At 58.9% G+C, this 21,096-nt stretch overlaps 1 protein-coding gene across 6 annotated transcripts in view; it reads right to left on the bottom strand.

Moving 5' to 3' along the window:
• Positions 1-9,279: 9,279 nt before the first annotated feature.
• DTNB (dystrobrevin beta) overlaps positions 9,280-21,096 on the bottom strand; it is a 152,107-nt gene continuing 140,290 nt past the window's right edge. For 3 of the 6 annotated variants that reach the window (XM_064710002.1, XM_064710006.1, XM_064710007.1), the window contains 4 exons: positions 19,621-19,710; positions 15,302-15,355; positions 12,338-12,371; positions 9,280-9,515 (listed from right to left, as the gene is read on the bottom strand). In XM_064710002.1, coding sequence (XP_064566072.1) covers positions 12,367-12,371; positions 15,302-15,355; positions 19,621-19,710 — 149 coding nt within the window. In that variant the 3' untranslated portion in view covers positions 9,280-9,515; positions 12,338-12,366. Of the gene's footprint in view, positions 9,565-12,337; positions 12,372-15,301; positions 15,356-19,620; positions 19,711-21,096 lie in introns of all 6 variants that reach the window. The other 3 variants (XM_064710003.1, XM_064710005.1, XM_064710004.1) reach the window with 3 other exon arrangements.

The following is a 21,096-nucleotide window of genomic DNA, read 5'->3' as shown; positions in this document are numbered from 1 at the left end:
TGAGATGGGCACCGCTGGGAGAGATGGGCACTGCCAGGAGAGCTGGGCACTGCCAGGGGAACATAAATAGACACTGCCTGGAGAGATGGGCACTGCCAGGAGAGCCCAGTGAGGCACTGCCAGGAGAACTCAACTGGGCACTGCCAGGGGAACCCAAATGGGCTCGGAGCAGGGGGCTCAGGGCTGGGCTTGTGGAGCTCCCGAGACCCCAGAGGAGCTGTGGGGAGCTGTGGGGAGCTGCCGGTGCCACTCCCAGCACCTGCCCCAGGTGTTGTTTCAGTGCCCAGACCCCGGGTTTGATCCAGGCCAGGCGGGTGCTGAGGATGGGGGACTCTGGGGGGACCCTCGGAGCACCCAGCACCGTCTGGGCACCATCTGGGCACCACTGGGGCTGCCAGGCTGTGGCACAGAGCCCGGCTGTGCCCGGCTGTGCCCTGGCTGTGCCCGGCTGTGCCATGACTGTGCCCTGGCTGTGCCATGGCTGTGCCCTGGCTGTGCCCTGGCTGTGCCTGGGCTGTGTTTGGCTGTGCCCTGGCTGTGCCTGGCTGTGCCCTGGCTGTGCCCGGCTGTGCCCGGCTGTGCCCTGGCTGTGCCCGGGCTGTGCCCGGCTGTGCCTTTCTGTGCCCTGGCTGTGCCCTGGCTGTGCCCGGCTGTGCCCGGCTGTGCCAGGAGCGAGCGCAGCCCCGAGAGGGGCCCCTGGGCAGGGCTGTCCTGGCCCTCCCTCCGTGCTGGGAGCTCCCGGGGCACAGGGGGGCACTGCGGAATAGCGCATTAATTAACAATGCTAATTAACGGCTGTTCCCTGCGGGACAGGCCCTGCTCGCTGCCCGGGGTGAGCTGATGGGGAGCCCGGCTGGGAAGGGGCAGAGCATGGGATTGATCCCCCAAATCACACAGGCTGGGTCTTGGTGAGATTGGGATTGGGATTGATCCCCCAAATCACACAGGCTGGGTCCTGCTGGAATTGGGATTGGGATTGATCCCCCAAATACACAGGCTGGGTCCTGCTGGGCTGGGATTGGGATTTATCCCTCAGATCCCATGGGCAGGATTGCACTGAGCTGGGATAGACCCTGCAAATCCCATGGGCTGGGTCCTAATAGGCTGGGATTAGACCCTCAGGTCCCATGGGCAGGGATTGGGATTTACCCCGATCCCATGGAAGAGTCCTGGTGTGCTGGGATTGGCATTGAGCCCTCAAATCCAATAAACAGGGATTGGGATTTACCCCCCTGATCCCTGGTCCTGATGGGCTGGGATTAAACCCTTAAATCCCATGGGCAGGGACTGGGATTTACCCCCCAGATCCCATGGACGAGTCCTGGTGTGCTGGGATTGGGATTGAGCCCTCAAATCCCATGGAAGGGATTGGGATTTACCCCCAGATCCCATGGGCAGGGATTGGGATTGGGATTGGGCTGGGATTGGGATTTACCCCCTGATCCCAGGAGCAGGGATTGGGATTGGGATTGGGATTGGGATTTACTCTCTGATCCCATCCTGGGGAACAGCCCCACATGGGCTGGGCAGAGGAGGAGGAAGAGGAGGATGCCCATGGCTCATCCACCTTCCCCAGCAGGCCCTGCTGTCCCCACGGTGTCCCCTTGGTGTCCCCGTGGTGTCCCCATGGTGTCCCCCTGGTGTCCCCGTGGTGTCCCCAGGGTGTCCCCATGGTGTCCCCATGTCCCCAGAGCCACCGTGCCCCACGGGGGTGGCAGTTCCATCCCCTGCAGGCTGAGAGCCCCTCCTGTCCCTGTGGTGTCCCCACGATGTCCCCACGGTGTCCCCATGTTCCCAGAGCCACTGTGTCCCTCGAGGGTGGCAGCTCCATACCCTGCAGCTTGAGGGGCCCCATGGTGTCCCCACGGTGTCCCGGAGGTGTCCCCATGGTGTCCCCGTGGTGTCCCCCTGTCCCCAGAGCCACCGTGCCCCTGAGCAGCTCAGCCCCAGCCCTGTCCCCTCCCCGGGCAGGACGTGTCCCCTGCTGTCCCCAGGCAGCGTCCCCTGCCAGCGCTGCTGCCACCCCTACACTGGGGTGTCCCTGGGGTCCCAGCCAGCCCTGTGACCGCCCTGTGGTGACACGGTGACACGGTGACAGCTGCAGGGCAGGGCGGGTCCCTGGGGCGGGATGGGGTTAATTAAGGATTAATTATTCATGGCTGGGGGCGGCTCCAAATTAAACCGGGCTGGTGACACAGCCTGGGGAGTGCTGGTGGCACCGTGTGTCAATGTCCCCATGTGCCAGGGTGGCAGTGTCACCGTGTGCTGGGCAGTGTCACCGTGTGCCGGCAGTGTCACCGTGTGCTGGCAGTGTCACCGTGTGCCGGCAGTGTCACCGTGTGCTGGCAGTGTCACCGTGTGCTGGGCAGTGTCACCATGTGCCAGGGTGTCACCGTGTGCCGGCAGTGTCACCGTGTGCCGGCAGTGTCACTGTGTGCTGGGCAGTGTCACCGTGTGCTGGCAGTGTCACCGTGTGCCAGGCAGTGTCACTGTGTGCCAGGGTGTCACCGTGTGCTGGGCAGTGTCACCGTGTGCTGGCAGTGTCACTGTGTGCTGGCAGTGTCACTGTGTGCCAGGCAGTGTCACTGTGTGCCAGGGTGTCACCGTGTGCTGGGCAGTGTCACTGTGTGCCGGCAGTGTCACTGTGTGCCGGGGTGTCACCGTGTGCTGGGCAGTGTCACCGTGTGCTGGCAGTGTCACCGTGTGCTGGGCAGTGTCACTGTGTGCCAGGGTGTCACCGTGTGCCAGGGTGTCACCGTGTGCTGGCAGTGTCACTGTGTGCTGGGCAGTGTCACTGTGTGCTGGCAGTGTCACCATGTGGCAGTGTTACTGCTATGCCAAGGTGGCACTGCAGTGCCAGGGTGATGTGACCCTCCCTGGCTACCTGTGCCAGGCCCTGGGGACACAGGTGTGGTGACACAGCTACCAAGCTGAGCAGTGCCATGGGGCAGTGAGGGTGGCAGCGCTGGTGGCCAAGGGATGGTGACCCCGAGGGACATAGGTGGGATGCCACCCTCATTGGGGGCACTCCAGGGGACCCAGGCACGGTGCCACCATGGCTCAGGTGATCCAAGGGACATGGCTGTGACGGTCCCATGGCCAGGGGGATCCCGAGAGGTGCAGCTGTGGTGGCACGGTGGCACGAGGGCCCCTGAGCTGGTGGCACTGCCACTGCTGGGTGGTCCTGGTGCCATGTCCCGCTGCCATGTCCCAGTGCCACTCCTGGTGCCACTCCCAGTGTTGTGTCCCAGTGCTGTGTCCCAGTGCCCCTCTCGGTTCCCTGTCCTGGTTCCATGTCCCGGTGCTGTGTCCTGTTGCCATGTCCCAATGCCACTCCCAGGTCCCATATTCTGGTGCTGTGTCCCAGTGCCTTGTCCTGGTGCCACTTCTGGTGACATGCCCCGGTGCCGTCTCCTGGTGCCCTGTCCTGGTGTTGTGTTCTGGTGCCACTCCGATTGCCATGTCCCAGTGCCGTGTCCCGGTGCCACTCCCAGTGTCATGTCCTGGTGCCCTGTCCTGGTTTCATGTCCTGGTGCTGTGTCCTGGTGCCCTGTCCCAGTGCCACTCTCAGTGCCGTGTCCCAGTCCCCTGTCCCAGTCCCCTGTCCTGATGCCACTCCCGGTGTCGTGTCCCAGTTCCATGTCCCGGTGCCATGTCCTAGTGCCACTCCCGGTGCCCTGTGCTGGTGCCCTGTGCCAGTTCCCTGTCCCAGTGCTGTGTCCCAGTGCCGTGTCATGGTTCCGTGTCCCGGTGCCGTGTGCCAGGTCCCATGTCCTGGTGCCCTGTCCCGGTGCCACTCCCGGTTCCATGTCCTGGTGCCTGTCCCAGTGCACTGTCCCAATGCCATATCCCAGTGCCATATCCCAGTGCCACTCCTGGTGCTGTGTCCCAGGTTCCATGTCCCGGTGCCACTCCCGGTTCTATGTCCCAGTGCCATGTGCCAGTGCCGTGTCTCGGTGCCTTGTACCAGGTTCCATGTCCTGGTGCCACTCCTGGTGCCACTCCCGGTTCTGTGTCCCGGTTCTGTGTCCCGGTGCCACTCCCGCCGTGCCGCTGCCGCTGCCTCCGCCCGGGGAGGAGAGCAGAGCAGCTGCGGCCGTGCCCGCTGTCCCCGCTGTCCCCGCTGTCCCCGCTGCCCCTCCCGCCTGACCTCGTTTCCCGGTTATGCAACCGCGGCCGGTTCCTCTCAGCGGCGATGGCCGCAGCCCGGGCACCGCGGGCACCGCGGGCACCGCGATCCTGCAAGGGGCTCAGTGTCCCCAGGTGCCACCGGGGCCCGTGCCACCCCTGGCAGTGGCAGCGCTGGTGGCACCGGGGGCACGGCGCGGGCGGTGCCCTGTCCTTGGGGACACGGCGAGTGTCACACGGCGAGCGTCACACGGAGCCGCGGTGCGGGCAGGGTGGGCACGGGGTGGGCACAGCCTGGGGCCACACCCGCGTCACCTGTGCCACCCATGGGCAGGAGGAGGAGGAGGAGGAGGAGGGGGCTGGGATGAAGGGCAGGGGGGGCAGCAATGAAGGGATCGATGCGGGGATGGGGGGCCGGGGAGCAGCCCCGGGATCTGGCGCTGAGCCGAGCCCCCGGCCCCATGTTGGGGGACACCGGGTGTACAGGGGGTCCCTGGGGACGCTGTGGGGTGCACAGAGACCCTGGGGTGTCCCCGGCGTGTTTGGGGTGCCCGTGCTCTCTCCTTGGGCTGCTTGAGCTTCTGGGGCTCTCCGTGGGGCACTTGGGGTCCTCAGGGTCTCTGTGGGGCTCCTGCGGCCTCCGTGGGGTGACCAGACCTGGGGTCTCCATGGGGCTCTTGGGGTCTCCATGAGGCTCCCGGGGTAACCAGGGGGCTCCTGGGGTGTCCATGGATATCCTGGGGTCTCCATGGGGTTCCTGGGGTCTCCATGGGGCTCTTGGGGTGTCTATGGGGTTCCTGGGGTCTCCGTGGGGCTGAGCAGGAGCCACCCCTCCCCCTGCAGCTGGGAATAATCGGGATTAATTACGGCTCTAATGAGGTGTGAAAGGGTTACGGCCCGGGGGACGAGCAGCGGGCGGGGACACCGGGCGGGGACACCAGGAGGGGACACCGGGCACGGACACCGGGCACGGACACCGGGCCTGGCCGAGCCCGCGCAGCACCCCCGGCCCCGTGGGAGGGGGCCCCGGGCTGGGCCCGTGCCCACCCAGAGCCCTCCGGCACCGCGGTGGCTTCGTGTCCCCAAAGGGAGCCTGGCAGGGACCCGGCTGGGGACAGAGGGGACAGGGCAGGCGGCCCCCAGCGCGGTGCTGGCACGGGTGGGCACGGGTGGGCGGCGTGGGGGTGTCCCGGGGGTGCCACGGTGCCAGAGCCGGGTACACGACAGCGCTGTCACCACCCTGATGTCCCTGAGCCCAGGGTGTGCCAGCAGACATTGGGGTTTCTGTCACCACCCTGATGTCCCCAGGCTCGGGGTGTGCTGGGGATTCTGTCACCACCTCGATGTCCCCAGGCCTGGGGTGTGCTGTGGGTGTCATCATTTTGATGTCCCCGCGTTCGGGGCGTGCTGGGGGTTCTGCTGTGGGTGTCACCACCCTGATGCCAGCAGGCGCTGGGGGTTCTGTCACCACCTTGATGTCCCCGAGCCCGGAGTGTGCTGGGGATTCTGTCACCATCTTGATGTCACCGAGCCCGCAGGCACTGGCGGTTCTGTCACCACCCCGATGTCCCCGAGCCCCGGGCTGTGCTGGGGGTTCTGTCACCACCCTGATGCCCCGACCCCGCTCTCCCCGGCCAGATGTGCGGCCGTGCGGGGGAAGGGCAGCACATCTGGCAGCTGTGCCGTGCCGAACAGTGCGCGCTCTGTGCGGTGACCGCGGCCATGACCAATGCGGGATCTCCGCTCCCGCAGCTGCTCCGGCCCCAGGGAAGCCTCGCTGCCCTTTCCCATCGAATCCGTGCCCTGCCGCATGGCCGGGGACAGCACCCCGGGGAGGGGATGGAGCTGGTAAACACTTGGCGGGTGGCAGAACACGCTCCGTGCTCGCAGGCTGCTGCTGGAATCCTTCCCCGGGACTGCGGCATCGGCTGCGGCTCGCCAGCCGCTCCCGGGGACAGCCCTGATCCCTCCTGGGGACAGCCCTGCTTCTGGGGACAGTCCTGATCCCGGGGACAGTCCTGATCCTGGGGACAGTCCTGATCCCGGGGACAATCCTGCTCCTGGGACTCCCGTGGACAGTCCTGCATCTTGGGACAGTCCTGCTCTGGGGACAATCCTGATCCTGGGGACAGTCCTGCTCGCTCCTGGGGACAGCCCTGATCCCGGGGACAGTCCTGATCTTGGGGACTGTTCTGATGGCTTCCGGGGATAGTCCTGATCCTGGGGACAGTTCCTGCTTCTGGGGACAATGCTGATCCTGGGGACAGTCCTGCTCGCTCCTGGGGACAGCCCTGATCCCGGGGACAGTTCCTGCTTCCGGGGACAGTCCTGATCTTGGGGACAGTCCTGATCCTGGGGACAATCCTGATCCTGGGGACAGTCCTGCTCCTGGGGACAGTCCTGATCTTGAGGACAATCCTGATCCTGGGGACAGTCCTGCTCTCTGCCGAGGACAGTCCTTGTCCCAGGGACAATCCTGTTCCTGGGGACCGTCCTGCTCGCTCCTGGGGACACTCCTGCTCCAGGGACAGTCCCCCACTCCCTGTGCCTGCAGGAACAGGGAATGGCACCGGAGCTCGGTGTGACCCCCAGGGACACCCCGGCTCTGTGGGCACTGCCAGGGCTTGGGGAGCCAGGAGTGGCCACAGCCAGCCCTGTCCTGTGTGTCACCCGCAGAGCAGCCGGTGTGGGACATGGCTCCTGTCCCCATTCTTGTCCCCGTGGCAATGGGGATGTCCCTGTCCTGGCATTGACCTGTCCCCATGGCAATTGGAGTGTCCCTGTCCTGGCATTGACCTGTCCCTGTGGCAATTGGGATGTCCCTGTCCTGCCATTAACCTGTCCCCATTCTGTGCCCCGTGGCAATGGGGATGTCCCTGTCCTGCCATTAACCTGTCCCCATTCTGTGCCCCGTGGCAATGGGGATGTCCCTGTCCTGCCATTACCCAGGGGTGCCAGCACAGGGACAGGGACCCGGCTCTGCCCCAGGGCTGCCCATGGGTAAGCACTTTTAGGTGCATTTTCCTTGGGTTGGTTTTTTTCAGGTGCATTTTCTTGGGTTGTTTTTTTCCAGGTGCATTTTCTTGGGTTGGTTTGGTTTTATTCAGGTGCATTTTCCTTGGGTTGGTTTTTTTCAGGTGCATTTTCCTTGGGTTGGTTTGTTTTTATTCAGGTGCATTTTCCTTGGGTTGGTTTTTTTCAGGTGCATTTTCTTGGGTTGGTTTTTTTTCAGGGGCATTTTCTTGGGTTGTTTTTTTCCAGGTGCATTTTCCTTGGGTTGGTTTTGCCCCAGGGAATTGCAAATGGCAATCCTGATCAGCCTGTGTTCAGCCCAGGGGGCAATTAACAAGGAGTTAATTACCTCCCTAAGTGACACCCTTGGATGACATGTCACAACAGCCAAAGGTGCTGCATGCCCAAATGCACCAAATTCAGCTGAAAACCCTTGTGAAGTGGTCCCTGCCTCTGTCTTGGTCCCCTTCTCTCCATCCTCATCCTCATCTCCATCCCCATTCCTTTCTGCATCCCCATTCCTATCTCCATCTCCCCATCTCTGTCCTTATTTCCATTCCCATCCCTGCCCTTATTCCCATCCCTCTCCCCATCCCTGTCCTTATTCCAATTCCCATCTCCATCTCCCATCCCTCTTCCTATCTCTGTCCTTATCCCCATTCCCCATCCCTGTCCCTGTTCTTGCTCCCATTCTTCTCCTTGTCCCCGTCCCCATCCCTGTCCTTGTCCCCATTCCCATCCCTGTCCTTGTCTACATCCCTGTCCTTATCCCCATCCCTGTCCTTGTCCCCATTACCATCCTCATCCTTATCCTCATCCCCATCCCCATCCCTGTCCCCATCCCTCTCCTTATCCCCATTCCTGTCCCTGTACCCATCTCCATTCCTGTCTCACTCCTGTCCCCATCCCTCTCCTTATCCCCATTCCTGTCCCTGTACCCATCCCTGTCCCCATCCCTGTCCCCGTCCCATTCCTATCCCTGTCCCCTTTCCCATCTGGAGCTGCTCTTCCCTCCAGGTTCTCCTGGCTGCCCTTGCAGCACCTTCCCAACATTTACACCAAGCCAGGCTGTGGCCACCAGGGTGTCCCTGTGTCTGTCCCCATCCACCAGGGTGTTCATTGTCCCTGTCCCTGTCCCTGCTGTGGGGAGAGGGCAGACCCAGGGGTGCTGGGGGTCTCTGCCACCCCTGCTCCCTCATTTCCCTGAATTCCACCCAAACTGAGCCCAGCTCCTGGTGCTGCTGCTCCTCTCAGCCTGGCCCTGCTCCTCCCTCCATCCCTGCTTGGGCTGGGACCACCAGAGCTTGGTGACCCACCAGAGCCCCACCCCTGCACCCCACCACCCACCTGCGAGGCCGTGGCCTCACACCTGGCTCCAGGTAAAGGCTGAACCCCCCAGGTGTGGGCAGGAGCTCCAGGTGGGTTTGGAAAGGCTGAATCCCCACCTGCAGGAGCTCCAGGTGGGTTTTTAAGGCTGAATCCTGAACCCCCATTGCAGGAGCCCCAGGTGGGTTTGGAAAGGCTGAATCCCCATTGCAGGAGCCCCAGGTGGGTTTGGAAAGGCTGAACCCCCATTGCAGGAGCCCCAGGTGTGTTTTTAAGGCTGAATCCCCCTGCAGTAGCTCCAGGTGGGTTTGGAAAGGCTGAATCCCCATTGCAGGAGCTCCAGGTGGGTTTGTAAAGCTGAATCCCCATTGCAGAAGCCCCAGGTGGGTTTGGAAAGGCTGAATCCTGAATCCCCACCTGCAGGAGCTCCAGGTAGGTTTTTAAGGCTGAATCCCCACCTGCAGGAGCCCCAGGTGGGTTTGTAAGGCTGAATCCCCACCTGCAGGAGCCCCAGGTGGGTTTGGAAAGGCTGAATCCCCACCTGCAGGAGCCCCAGGTGGGTTTTTAAGGCTGAACCCCCATTGCAGGAGCCCCAGGTGGGTTTGTAAAGGCTGAATCCTGAATCCCCATTGCAGGAGCCCCAGGTGGGTTTTTAAGGCTGAACCCCCCAGGTTTTGTGCAGGGGTGACCCTGGGAGCTGCTCCCCTCTGTTCCATGCACGGGCAGGGACAGAGCCAGGGGCAGTGACCCCGTGGGGGTGACAGTGGCTCTGTCGGGGGGACCCTGGGAGGGAGCAGCACACAGAGCCACCAGCAGTGTCCTTTCAGGTGTTATTTTTGTTTTTTAAGCCTGCCTGAGCGGCTGAGCCGGGCGGGAACACACCGAGGGTGCATGCAATGGCCTGAGGGGCAGGAGAGGCCTCGGGACAGCTCCCGGTGCTGGCTCCAGGTGGTGGAGATCGGTCACAGTTGCACGATGGTGATGGATGGGCTGGAACGGCCTCTTCTGAGGGGGGAGACGTCCCTCGGTCGCAGGAGCATCCTCCGAGCCTGCGGCACCGGGAAACCCGTCAGGGACTGCAGGGATCCTGCAAAAATCCTGCAGAAATCCCACAGAGATCCCACAGGAATCCTGCAGGGACCCTGCAGAGATCCCATAGAAATCCCCCAGAGATCCCACCCGGCCCCAGAGCCAGCAGTGCTGGGAGCTGGGATGGGAATGGAGCTGGGAAGGGAATGGAGCCCCAGGAGAGGCTGAGGGAGCTGGGAAGGGAATGGAGCCCCAGGAGAGGCTGAGGGAGCTGGGAAGGGAATGGAGCCCCAGGAGAGGCTGAGGGAGCTGGGAAGGGAATGGAGCCCCAGGAGGGGCTGAGGGAGCTGGGAAGGGAATGGAGCCCCAGGAGGGGCTGAGGGAGCTGGGAAGGGAATGGAGCCCCAGGAGAGGCTGAGGGAGCTGGGAAGGGAATGGAGCCCCAGGAGGGGCTGAGGGAGCTGGGAAGGGGCTCAGCCTGGAGAAAAGGAGGCTCAGGGGGGACCTTGTGGCTCTGCACAAGTCCCTGCCAGGAGGGGACAGCCAGGGAACAGGGACAGGACAAGGGGAAATGGCCTCAGGCTGGGCCAGGGCAGGCTCAGGGTGGACACCAGGAGGAATTTCTGCATGGAAAGGGTGCTCAGGCCTTGGCGGGGGCTGCCCAGGGAGGTTGGCAGTGCCCATCCCTGCAGGTGTCACCTGTATGTGGCACTGGGTGCCCTGGGCTGGGCACAGGGTGGGCATTGGGCACAGCTGGCACTGGGTGGGCTGGGAGGATTTTCCAGCCTGAATGATGCTGGGATTCTGTGAAGCTCCAGCAGTCTCTGCCTGGAGCTGTTTGCAGTTCAGATCTCTGGGAATGACCTTCCTCAGGCACTCAGTGATAGTTTGGGGTCATTTTCAGCAGGAGGAGCCCCCAGGTCTCTGCCCTGCAGCAGCTGCTCTGGACAAGGGGAAATGGGCTCAGGGTGGGCACCAGGAGGAATTTCTGCATGGAAAGGGTGCTCAGGCCTTGGAACTGCCCAGGGAGGTTGGCAGTGCCCATCCCTGGAGGGTTTCAAAATCCTGTGGCATTTGGGGACAGGGAAACACCTCTGGGGTCACCAAGTGCAATCCCCACCTTGTCCCCACCTTGTCCCCTGAGTGTCACCTCCAAACCTCCCTGGGCAGCCCCTGCCAAGGCCTGACCCCCTTTCATGGGGAAATTCTCCCTGCTGGAAGAGCCACCACAGTGTAAAGGGTTATTTTTGCTCTCCTTTTGTCCTTTCCCATTTTTCTGTAGGATCCAGGAGCCTGCCTGGTTCCTCTCCCTCATTTCTCATGGTCTCTCATTCACTCTCTCATGTGCTGGAGGCCCCTCTGGGCTCTGGGGAGGGGGAAATTGGGGCTCCCCTGTCCCCTCCAGCCCTGGGGGTGGCAGGGTCACTCCTGTCCCTTTCTCCAAAGCCTTTCAGGGGTGAGGAAAGCCTCACTCTGTGGCTGCCCGTGCTGCCTCCCCCTCCAGCACTGCAATTTCACTCCTTCTTGAGTTACCAGATTGTTTCCCAGATCAGGCAGGACTTGAATTCCTAATGCAAAAACTGCCAGAAAGGCTCCTGAGCCCCTCTGGGGCTCTCTCCTTGCACTGCTGGGAGGTGGGGAAAAGGGCAAATCCCCTTTTTCCACTTTGCAGAGGATGTTTGGTGCGAGCTGCTGCTGGGATTATCCCACAGAATCCTGCTCTGGATCCAGAACTGATTCTCCTGGCCCTTGGGGATCAGGGAGAGGTGGGAGCTTTGTCCTGCCTGGTGCTGCCATCCCCAGGGAGAGGGAGGGGGTCCTAGAGGAAGGTCCCTGCTGTCCCCATGTCCCTGCTGTCCCCCTGCTGTCCCCATGTCCTGCTGTCCCCATGCCCTGCTGTCCCCATGTCCCTGCTGTCCCCATGCCCTGATGTCCCCATGCCCTGCTGTCCCCATGTCCTTCTGTCCCCATGTCCTGCTGTCCCCTCTGGTGCATCCAGGCAGGATTTTTGTCCCCTCTGGTGCATCCAGGCAGGATTTTCTGCCTCCTGCCCACCGGGAGTGGTGATGGGCATTATGGCAAACTTCCAGAGGCTGAGGAAACCCGAGCCTGCTCCTCGCAGCTTTTCAGGTGGGGGAGATAAGGATCTCCCTGGAGACACTGCAGGCTCCAGCCCTGCCCCTCCTGCCCTCCCTGCACCTGTCTGTCTGTCTGTCTGTCTGTCCACCTGTTGTGCCTGGTTATTAACTCCCAGCCCTGCTTTTCTGGGGGCAGACAGGGTATTTTTGGTCTGTCTGGACAGCGTCCATCACCACGGGCTCCTGTTTCCTCTCCTTACAGAAGGGACAATGAATGGGAGAAGGGACAATGAATGGGAGATAAGGCTGGCAGGGCTGGGGATGATGGTGTTTGCCCACCCTGGGGAGAGCTCAGAGCCCCTGCAGGGCCTGAAGGGGCTCCAGGAGAGCTGCAGAGGGACTGGGGACAGGGATGGAGGGACAGGAGCCAGGGAATGGCTCCCAGTGCCAGAGGGCAGGGCTGGATGGGATATTGGCAATGAGGAATTGTGCCCTGTGAGGGTGGGCAGGCCCTGGCACAGGGTGCCCACCCTGGATCCCTGGCAGTGCCCAAGGCCAGGCTGGACCATTCTGGGACAGTGGCAGTGTCCCTGCCATGGCAGGGGTAGCACTGAATGGGATTTAGATTCCAGAATTCGGAGGAAAACATCCTTTTGTGTGGAGGGATGGGCAGGTGGGACCTTCCTGGTGCAGAAACAGGACAAGAGCAGGAGGGGACAGGAGCCCCAGGGGCTGCTGGGGGTGGGACAGGGGTCCATCCTTACCTGAGCTGCTGTCCAGCCTGTGCTCCCTCCTAACCTGCAAAGAGGGAAGGACAGGTTAGCACGGGGAGCATTTCCTGTCCCACGAAATGAGGATGTGCCCCAGCTCTTACTGCTGTGGTGGGACAGAATTCCCTTTATTCCTGCCCCTTTTCCCCAGGTGTCACACACATGAATTATGAAAAATCCTTTCCTTAGGATTTTTCCTCCTGAGAAGCTGAGAGGCCTCAGGAACAAAATGTGAACAATGGTTATCTGCTGCTGTGGAATACAACAGGTAGGTCTGCATGTGGTTGTTTCTAATTCATGGCAAATCGCAGTGAGCTGGCTTGGACTGTCTTGGTCAGTCACAAACCTTTGTGATCATTATTTTCTATTCCCTTCAAGCCTTCTGATGAAATCCTTTCTTCTATTCTTTTATTATAGTTTTGATATAATATATATATAATAAAATAATAAATCAGCCTTCTGGAACGTGGAGTCAGATTCTCTTCCCTCACCCTGAGACCCCTGTGAACACCACCACACCCAGGCACCACAGAGAACAAAGGTCCTGCCTCAGTTTCCCTGTTATTCACACTCTGGGCTTCAGTGCCCTCAGCCCTTGCAGGTGCCACCTCCCTGGGTGCCATGGTCCCTCCCTGTCCCTGCTGTCCTGGGCAGCTCAGCTGGGCCCAGGGTGGCCTCTCTGGTGCCAGGCACAGGGGCAGGGCTGTGCCCTCCTCGCCAGGAATGCCACAGGAACCACAGACCCTGACAGGGACACGTCGCTGCTGCGGGGTCACCTCGGTGTCCCTGTGCCAGGCTGTCCCTGCCAGCCTGTCCTGGCACCTGGGCACCTTCCCAAATCCAGCCCTGCTCCATCGAAGGTCAGCCTCTCCAGCAGGGAGGGGTGCTGGGGTTCATTAATTGGGAATAAAATAAAAACACAGCAGGGAAATAGGAAATAACCACATGAAGAAACTTGTGAGGAAACCCAAGGATGATGCTGTCCTTAGGAGTGGCATTAAATCAAAAGACGGTCGATTGGGAATGGATATTGGGCAGGAATTGTTCCCTGGGAGGGTGGGCAGGCCCTGGGTGCCCAGAGAAGTACCCCTGGCTCCCTGGCAGTGCCCAGGGCCAGGCTGGGCAGGGCTGGGAGCACCTGGGACAGAGGGAGGTGTCCCTGGCACGGCAGGGGTGGCACTGGGTGGGCTTGGGGTCCCTTTCCCATCCAAACCACTCTGGGGTGATTCTCCGAGTCCGTGGCAGTGAGGACCAGCCCCTGCCTTGGTTTTGGTGGGGTGCAGGGGCTGGGGACCCCCTGAGCTGCTTTCTCCTCTTGTTCATCCCAAAAGGAGAATACTGCTGAACCCAAGGCTCACTGTGGGCTCCCCAGCCCTGCAGCCCCCTGGCCACAGCCCCCTGGCTCTGGTGTCAGCCCTCCCTGCTGTCCCCCAGCCCCTGCAGCTCCGCATTGATCATTCCTGGCTCTCCCTGCCAGAGGCTGACCTCACCGGCTCTGGGACTGCAATAAAGTGCTTTTTTCCCTGGCAGGGACAGTATTTACATTCCACACCGAGGCTCTTGGACCCGGCTCTGCTCTTGGACACGTCTGGGCTGGAGTAACTGGGGAGAGTTTGTGCTCCATCTCTGCTCCATCCACCATCTGCCGTGCCTCAGCCTCCCCCTGCCCCGTTTCCCATGCCAGACACAATGCATATTTGGAAAAAGCCGCGCGGATCATCTGCTAAGCATCTCAAATATTCCAGTGATGAGGAATGTTCTGGGGCAGAGAGGGTCCTGAGAGCTGGTTCTGCTCTGAACAACTCCTGTTTCAGCCGAAATCCAGCTCCCCACCGCGCTCAGCCGTGGGTGGGCAGAGGAGCAGAGCAGTTCCAAACACCTGGGTGCCCTGCACGAGGCAGGGATGGGAAAGCCCAGGGCAGTGAGCTGTGCTGGGAGCGACGCCGCAGCAGCTGAGCCAGCAGGAAATGTGTGTGTAACAAAAGCAGCCTCCAAACCCTGCTGTGTTGATGCTGCGGTGGGGTTTGGCTCGAGCGAGACAAACGCCGGGGCTGATTCACACCCGGCCAAGGCTGTTCCTCTGTTTGGGTTTGGAACATCCAGAGCAGGAGCCCGGAGAGCCCTGAGGGAGGTCCTGGCCCTGGGAGGAGCTTCCTGGTGGCTCCTGGAGCGTGAGGAGAGGAGCAGATGCTGGCACTGCCTCCCTCAGGCTGCCCTGACAATGCTGGGGCCACGAGGATCCCACCCAGCTCTGGGATAACTCCTGGGATGGACACGGGGTCCTCAGAACAGGGGGAGAGCCTGGGGCACCAGGGACACGGGGGTGACAGGGAGGGACCTCCTGAGACACTGGTGGCACTGCCTCTGGGATCCCCATTGGCACAGGGACACTTGTGCCAAGGTCACTGTGGGATGGATCCCCATTGGCACAGGGACACTTCTGCCAAAGTCACTTTGGGATCCCCATTGGCACAGGGACACTTCTGCCAAACTAGTCCATCACATGGGATGGGATCCCCATTGGCAAAATGCCAAGGTCACTGTGGGATGGATCCCCATTGGCACAGGGACACTTGTCCAGGCGAGGTCACCATGGGATCCCCATTGGCACAGGGACACTTGTCCTGCCAAGGTCACCGTGGGATGGATCCCCATTGGCACCTGCACCCAGAGCCATCCACCTGCACCCAGGGACATCCACCTGCACCCAGAGCCATCCACCTGCACCCAGGGACATCCACCTGCACCCAGGGACATCCACCTGCACCCAGAGCCACCTGCACCCAGAGCCATCCACCTGCACCCAGAGCCATCCACCTGCACCCGGGGACATCCACCTGCACCCAGAGACATCCACCTGCACCCAGAGGTCCCCTTGGGGTGCGAAGGGAGCCAGTAAAGCCCCAGAGGAGCGGTCAGAAAACGCTGCACATCTCTCAGACAGGTTTGTCCCCTCACCTCGATCCTTTCCATTCTGCAGCTTCTCTGTTTCTTCTTCGTCTTCTTCCTCTGCTTCAGGAAAAAACACAAAGAGGAAAAGCAGACATGAGACAGGTGGGTGAGAGGAGAGAGGCAATTGTGGAATTGTTGGGGGTGGAAAATCCCTCAGACCATCGAGTCCACTTGTCCTCCCAGTTCCCAAGGCCACCAGTGCCCCATGTCCCCAAGTGCCACATCCACAGGGCCTTTAAACCCCTTCAGGGTTTTTATTTTATTTATTATATTTATTTATTTTTATTATTTTAAAAAATATAATAAATATAATTTTATTATATTCTACGTGATAACTGGAGGGGAATATCAAATGCAGGCTGAACTAAAGAAGCATGGTTGCACCATGAGGTCTAATTTTTGAATTTACTGTGATACGGAGTAACATCTTCAACCAAACATTTATTTTCCCCTGCATTAATTAAAATTAATTAAATAAAAAATTAAATATATAATATTTATATAGTATATATTTTATAAATACTAGATATAATAAATTATATAATACATATAAATATTATATATAATATTTATATATAACTATATATAATAAATTATATATAATAATACAAAAAGACAATATAATATAATATTATATTTTAATATAATAATAATATAATGTTATATTATATTATATTATATTATATTAATTATAACAAAATAAATTAATTAATGAAATTAAAATTAATTAAATAATTAAATGTAAAAAAATTAAATAAATTAAATTTTACACAATAGGTCATGTACATAGAGCCAAGTCTCTCCAATCCTTGAGGCTCTGAAGATGCCTTGGGAAGGTGAGGAACCCACTGTTCCCAGACACCCACAGGAATATAAAGATTATTTGGGGATGATCCCATAAATGTGCCTGATATTTGAATATCTCTTGGGATTGGCCAAACACCCACTGGTTTTGGCCAAAAACACCAACCAAACAGTGGAAATGGTTTCTTGGGGAGTCGTGTTGGACAAATATTTGCTATCTAAACCTGAAGCATTAGCTGAAGTCACCCAAACATCCATTTTAGGTTGGCTAAAGCAGCTGGAGAAACAAAACAGCTGCAGAACCAGAGGTGTTTGGGGTGGGTGTGACCAGAGGGGACCTGGCAGACACATCCTTGGTGGCTTTGAGAGCAGGATGGTGACACATGGGGTCACACAGCTCCAGAGGGTCCTTGAAGGGAGACCAGGCACCTCTGGAATAACCAGAATTGGGACGTGGAGCTCAGTGGTGGGTCAGGAACAGACAGCGCTGCCTCGGCTCCCTGCAGAGCAGCACCTCTTGAATTTGCTCCTTTGGAGCTCAGATGGAGCAAAAATGGAGTAGAAATGGAGTAAAAATGGATCAGTGTTTGCCCAGCAGCACTGGGAGCGTGAGAGAGGCACTCTGGTGTGGCTGTGGCACTTTGGAGTGGCTGTGGCACTTTGGTGTGGATGTGGCACCGTGGATGTGGCACTTTGGTGTGGCTGTGGCACTTTGGTGTGGCTGTGGCACTTTGGATGTGGCACTTTGGATGTGGCACTTTGGTGTGGATGTGGCACTTTGGAGTGGCTGTGGCACTTGGGGGTGGCTGTGGCACTGTGGATGTGGCACTGTGGATGTGGCTGTGGCACCTGGGGGTGGCTGTGGCACTTGGGGTGGCTGTCCCACCTGGGGACATGGGGCAGTGGTGGCCGTGGCAGTGCTGGGGGAACAGTTGGACTCAGGGGCCTGGAGATCTTTTTCACCTTCAATGATTTTGTGATTCTGTGACTCCACAGCTCCATCACAGAATCATGGAATATCCTGAGCTGGAAGAGACCCCCAGGTCCAAGAGCCCAAACCCTCTCCCTGCCCAGACCAACACCAACAATCCCGTCCTGTGAGCAGTCCAAAGGCTCCTGGAGCTCTGGCAGCCCCAGTGCCCATCCCTGGGCAGCCTGGGCAGTGCCAGCACCTCTGGGGATGAACCTTTCCTGCTCTCCAGCCATCCCTCCCCAGCACCATGGCAGGAGAAAGAGGCTGGGCCCATCAGGGCACCCTGGGCGCCATGGGAGGATGGGGTGGTGCTGCTGTGAGTGTCCCCTCCTGGGATAGGGAAGGGAAAGGGGAAGGGGAAGGGAAAGGAAAGGGAAAGGGGAAGGGAAAGGGAAAAGGGAAAAGGGAAAAGGGAAAAGGGAAAGGGGAAAGGGGAAAGGGGAAAGGGGAAAGGGAAAGGGAAAGGGAAAGGGAAAGGGAAAGGGGAAAGGGGAAAGGGGAAAGGGGAAAGGGGAAAGGAAAGGGGAAAGGGGAAAGGGGAAAGGAAGGGAAGGGAAGGGAAGGGAAGGGAAGGGAAGGGAAGGGAAGGGAAGGGAAGGGAAGGGAAGGGAAGGGAAGGGAAGGGAAGGGAAGGGAAGGGAAGGGAAGGGAAGGGAAGGGAAGGGAAGGGAAGGGAAGGGAAGGGAAGGGAAGGGAAGGGAAGGGAAGGGAAGGGAAGGGAAGGGAAGGGAAGGGAAGGGAAGGAGCTGCAGCCCCCCTGGATCCCAGCCCTCCCCACGCTGCAGGAGCTGTCTGTTCCCACAGCTCCCCTCGGGACACGACGTGTGAAATCCTGCTGGCTCCGTCAGCTGAGGATAACTCATGCTCTTCCTCATTTGCACAAATGACACCATCGCAGACACTTCCAGGGGAGCCTTCCCTGCTCTCTGCATCTCCTCCAGCACGAGCCTGTCAGCAGCTCCATTCTCATCCCATTCCCACTCCCTGGTGAGCCACACAGCTTTGGAGGGCCCTGGCATGGACCCTGGGGGTGGCTGCAGCTGTGTCAGGGGGTTTGGGGATGGAGATGAGGGAAAGCTGTGGACAGTGCCCTCAGGCACAGGCTGGGATTGTTGGGGTGTCCTGGGCAGGGTCAGCAGCTGCATCCCTGTGGCTCTGACTCAGGCTGCTCCACAATTCTGTGACTCTGCAACACTCCCTGTGCTCTGGAAAGCAAAAAGGGACGAGTGCAGACTCAGGGCAGAGGTTTGCTCTCCGTGTTTGAGCCTTGGGGGCAGAGCTGAGGTGATTTATGGGGGAGCTGGTGGCCCTGCCATGGCCCTGCTGCTGCTGTGTCATCCATGGACAGCTTCATTAACTGGAGCTGTCTCTGCCACCAGGACAGGGGGCTGGAGGGGGATTTACTGCTGGGCAGTGAGACCCCCCTGTTCATCCCTGCAGGCTCCACCACCACCATGGCAGAGCCCCGTGGGTCACCCAAAATGAGTGGGGAATTTGGTGCTGGTGCCAGCAGGGACAGACACAGGACAATTCCCTTTTTCCTCAGCACCAAAACCAGCCCAGAACAAAACCACAGCATCCTTCACCTTGGAAAAGGGCAGGGACAGACACAGGGCACTTCCCTTCTTATTCAGCACCAAAACCAGCCCAGAACAGAACCACAGCACCCTTCACCTTGCCAAAGGGCAGGAACAAACACAGGGGATTTCTCTTTTTCCTCATCACCAAAACCAGCCCAGAACAGAACCCCAGCATCCTTCACCTTGCCAAAGGGCAGGCACAAACACAGGGGATTTCTCTTTTTCCTCCTCATCACCAAAACCAGCCCAGAGCAGAACCACAGCATCCTTCACCTTGCCAAAGGGCCTCACAGAGTGCAAGCTGTGACTGCTCCCCTGTTTGTCACCAGGCCAGAGCACTGAGTTCAGTCTGTCCTTGGGCACCTCCAGGGATGGCACTGCACCCTGGAGAGCCCTCCGAGAGCCTGACAGCCCTGGAGAGCCCTCCCAGAGCCTGACAGCCCTTTCTTTCCATGCAGAAATCCCTCCTGGAAGCAGGATTTAGCGCTGCAGCACTGCATGGTCCCAGCCCTGCTGCTGACAAGGGCCAGGGGACACTTCCCTGGGAGAGGCAGGAGCTGGCCCAGCCCCAGAGGGGTGTTCAGCTCCCCTGGCACGGGGAACAGGCTCAGAGGCAGTAATTATGTGTTTTCCATGTCAGTGTTTAACCACAAGGGATGAAATTGGCCTCCTGTATGGTTATTGAGACATGGTTGCATCATCTGATGGGGAGGCACTGCAGAGGGTCTCACCTGCTGCCCAGGTACTGCAGGAATTTGGGGACACTCACCCCAAAAACCTGCTCTGCCTTGTGACTCTGTCATTGAGATCATCACCCAGCACTGCCCAGGGAGTGGTGTTGGGTGCAAAAGTGATTTTTCACTGAGAACGTGGACATGCAACCTCACATTACAGAAAACAACAGAACAGAAATAACAGTTAATAGATAAATCTAAGGCCAAATCTCCAAGCTGTGGCCCAGCCCTTACCTGAGTGCAGCTCCTTCACCAGCGAGGACATGGTGTTGGTGATGGAGTCAGCTGCCACCAGCAGGTCATTGCGCAGGTTCCTCCTCGTACCTGGCAGGGACACACAGAGGGTCAGCAGGGGCTGCCCTGCCACTGCCCAGTGTCCCCTGTCCCCAGCTGGGCTGGCTCCCAAACCAGGGGACATGGAGATGGAACAGCCCTGTGTGCCCCATGCACTGGTCACCCTGTGACAATGGCACACACAGCATCAGCAGGGGCTGCACTGCCACTGCCCAGTGTCCCCTGTCCCCAATTGAGCCTCACTGTCCCCACCTGGGCTGGCTCCCAAAGGAGGGGATATGGAGATGGAGATTCACCCTGGAACAGCCTCTGCCCCATGCCCTGATCACCCTGAGACAGTGACAGTGGCACACACAACATGAACGGGGCTGCACTGCCACTTGCCCAGTGTCCCGTCCCACCTGGGCTGGCTCCCAACAGGACATGGAGATGAGATGGAGAGATTCACCCTGGCACAGCCCTGCCCATCCCTGGTCACCTGGACAGTGACAGTGACATGCACACACGGCATCAGCAGGGGCTGCACTGCCACTGCCAGTGTCCCTGTCCCCAGTGGCTCCCAAAGCAGGATGGAACAGCCCTGTGTGCCCCATGCCCTGGTCACCCTGTGACAGTGACAGTGGCAGTGACAATGGCACACACAGCATCAGCAGGGGCTGCACTGCCACTGCCCAGTGTCCCCTGTCCCCACCCGAGCTGGCTCCCAAAGCAGGGCAGTACAGGAATGTTTTTTTTTGTTGATGGAGTGACAAAACTATCTTTTGTCTTTTTAAAAAGGAAATCAGTTTAGAAGTTTTTCTTTTTGATTAGGTGAAAAAGGTGTTTTATAAGGCTTGGGGGACTTCATTTTAAACTTAAGGATAGTTAATTGGACAGGAGCTGAAAAGTCCTGCCTGAGCAATTTACTAGAAAAAGAGAGAACAAAGAAACTAACAGCTTTTATGAGGTGTTTTACCAGGGCCAAGAGGGTTTCTTGCACTTAGATTAGTTTTTCTCTGTCAAGAGCTTATTATTTTGTATTTTATTAAAACTTTTTTGTTTCTAACAGTGCCACAAAAACCATCCTGCTGATTTCATGCCTTCTAAGGTAGCTGAGCTACCTAGGGTGTGAAATAAATCTCCAAAAGCTTATGAGACCTAACTCGAAGAGACTCCTATTTCAGGGGAGATGGAGATTCACTCTGGACCAGCCCCGTGTGCCCCATGCCCTGGTCACCCTGTGACAGTGACAGTGACAGTGACAGCCCCTGGCTGCTCCTCCCACCCTCAGGGCTGTGAGCTCCAAGTGGGATCGAGTGTTGGAATTCTCCTTCCTGGAGGAAGGAATCCTCTTCCTCACAGGGCTCTGTGCTGGCCCTGGTGACCCTGAGCTGCCTGGACACTCCCTGGTCACCCTGCTGGACAGCAGCAGCAATG

The sequence above is a fragment of the Zonotrichia leucophrys genome, chromosome 3, assembly GCF_028769735.1.
Source record: "Zonotrichia leucophrys gambelii isolate GWCS_2022_RI chromosome 3, RI_Zleu_2.0, whole genome shotgun sequence".
Classification (NCBI taxonomy): Eukaryota; Metazoa; Chordata; class Aves; order Passeriformes; family Passerellidae; genus Zonotrichia; species Zonotrichia leucophrys.
Note: the sequence above shows the minus strand (reverse complement) of the source record. Positions and strands in the feature narration are given on the sequence as shown.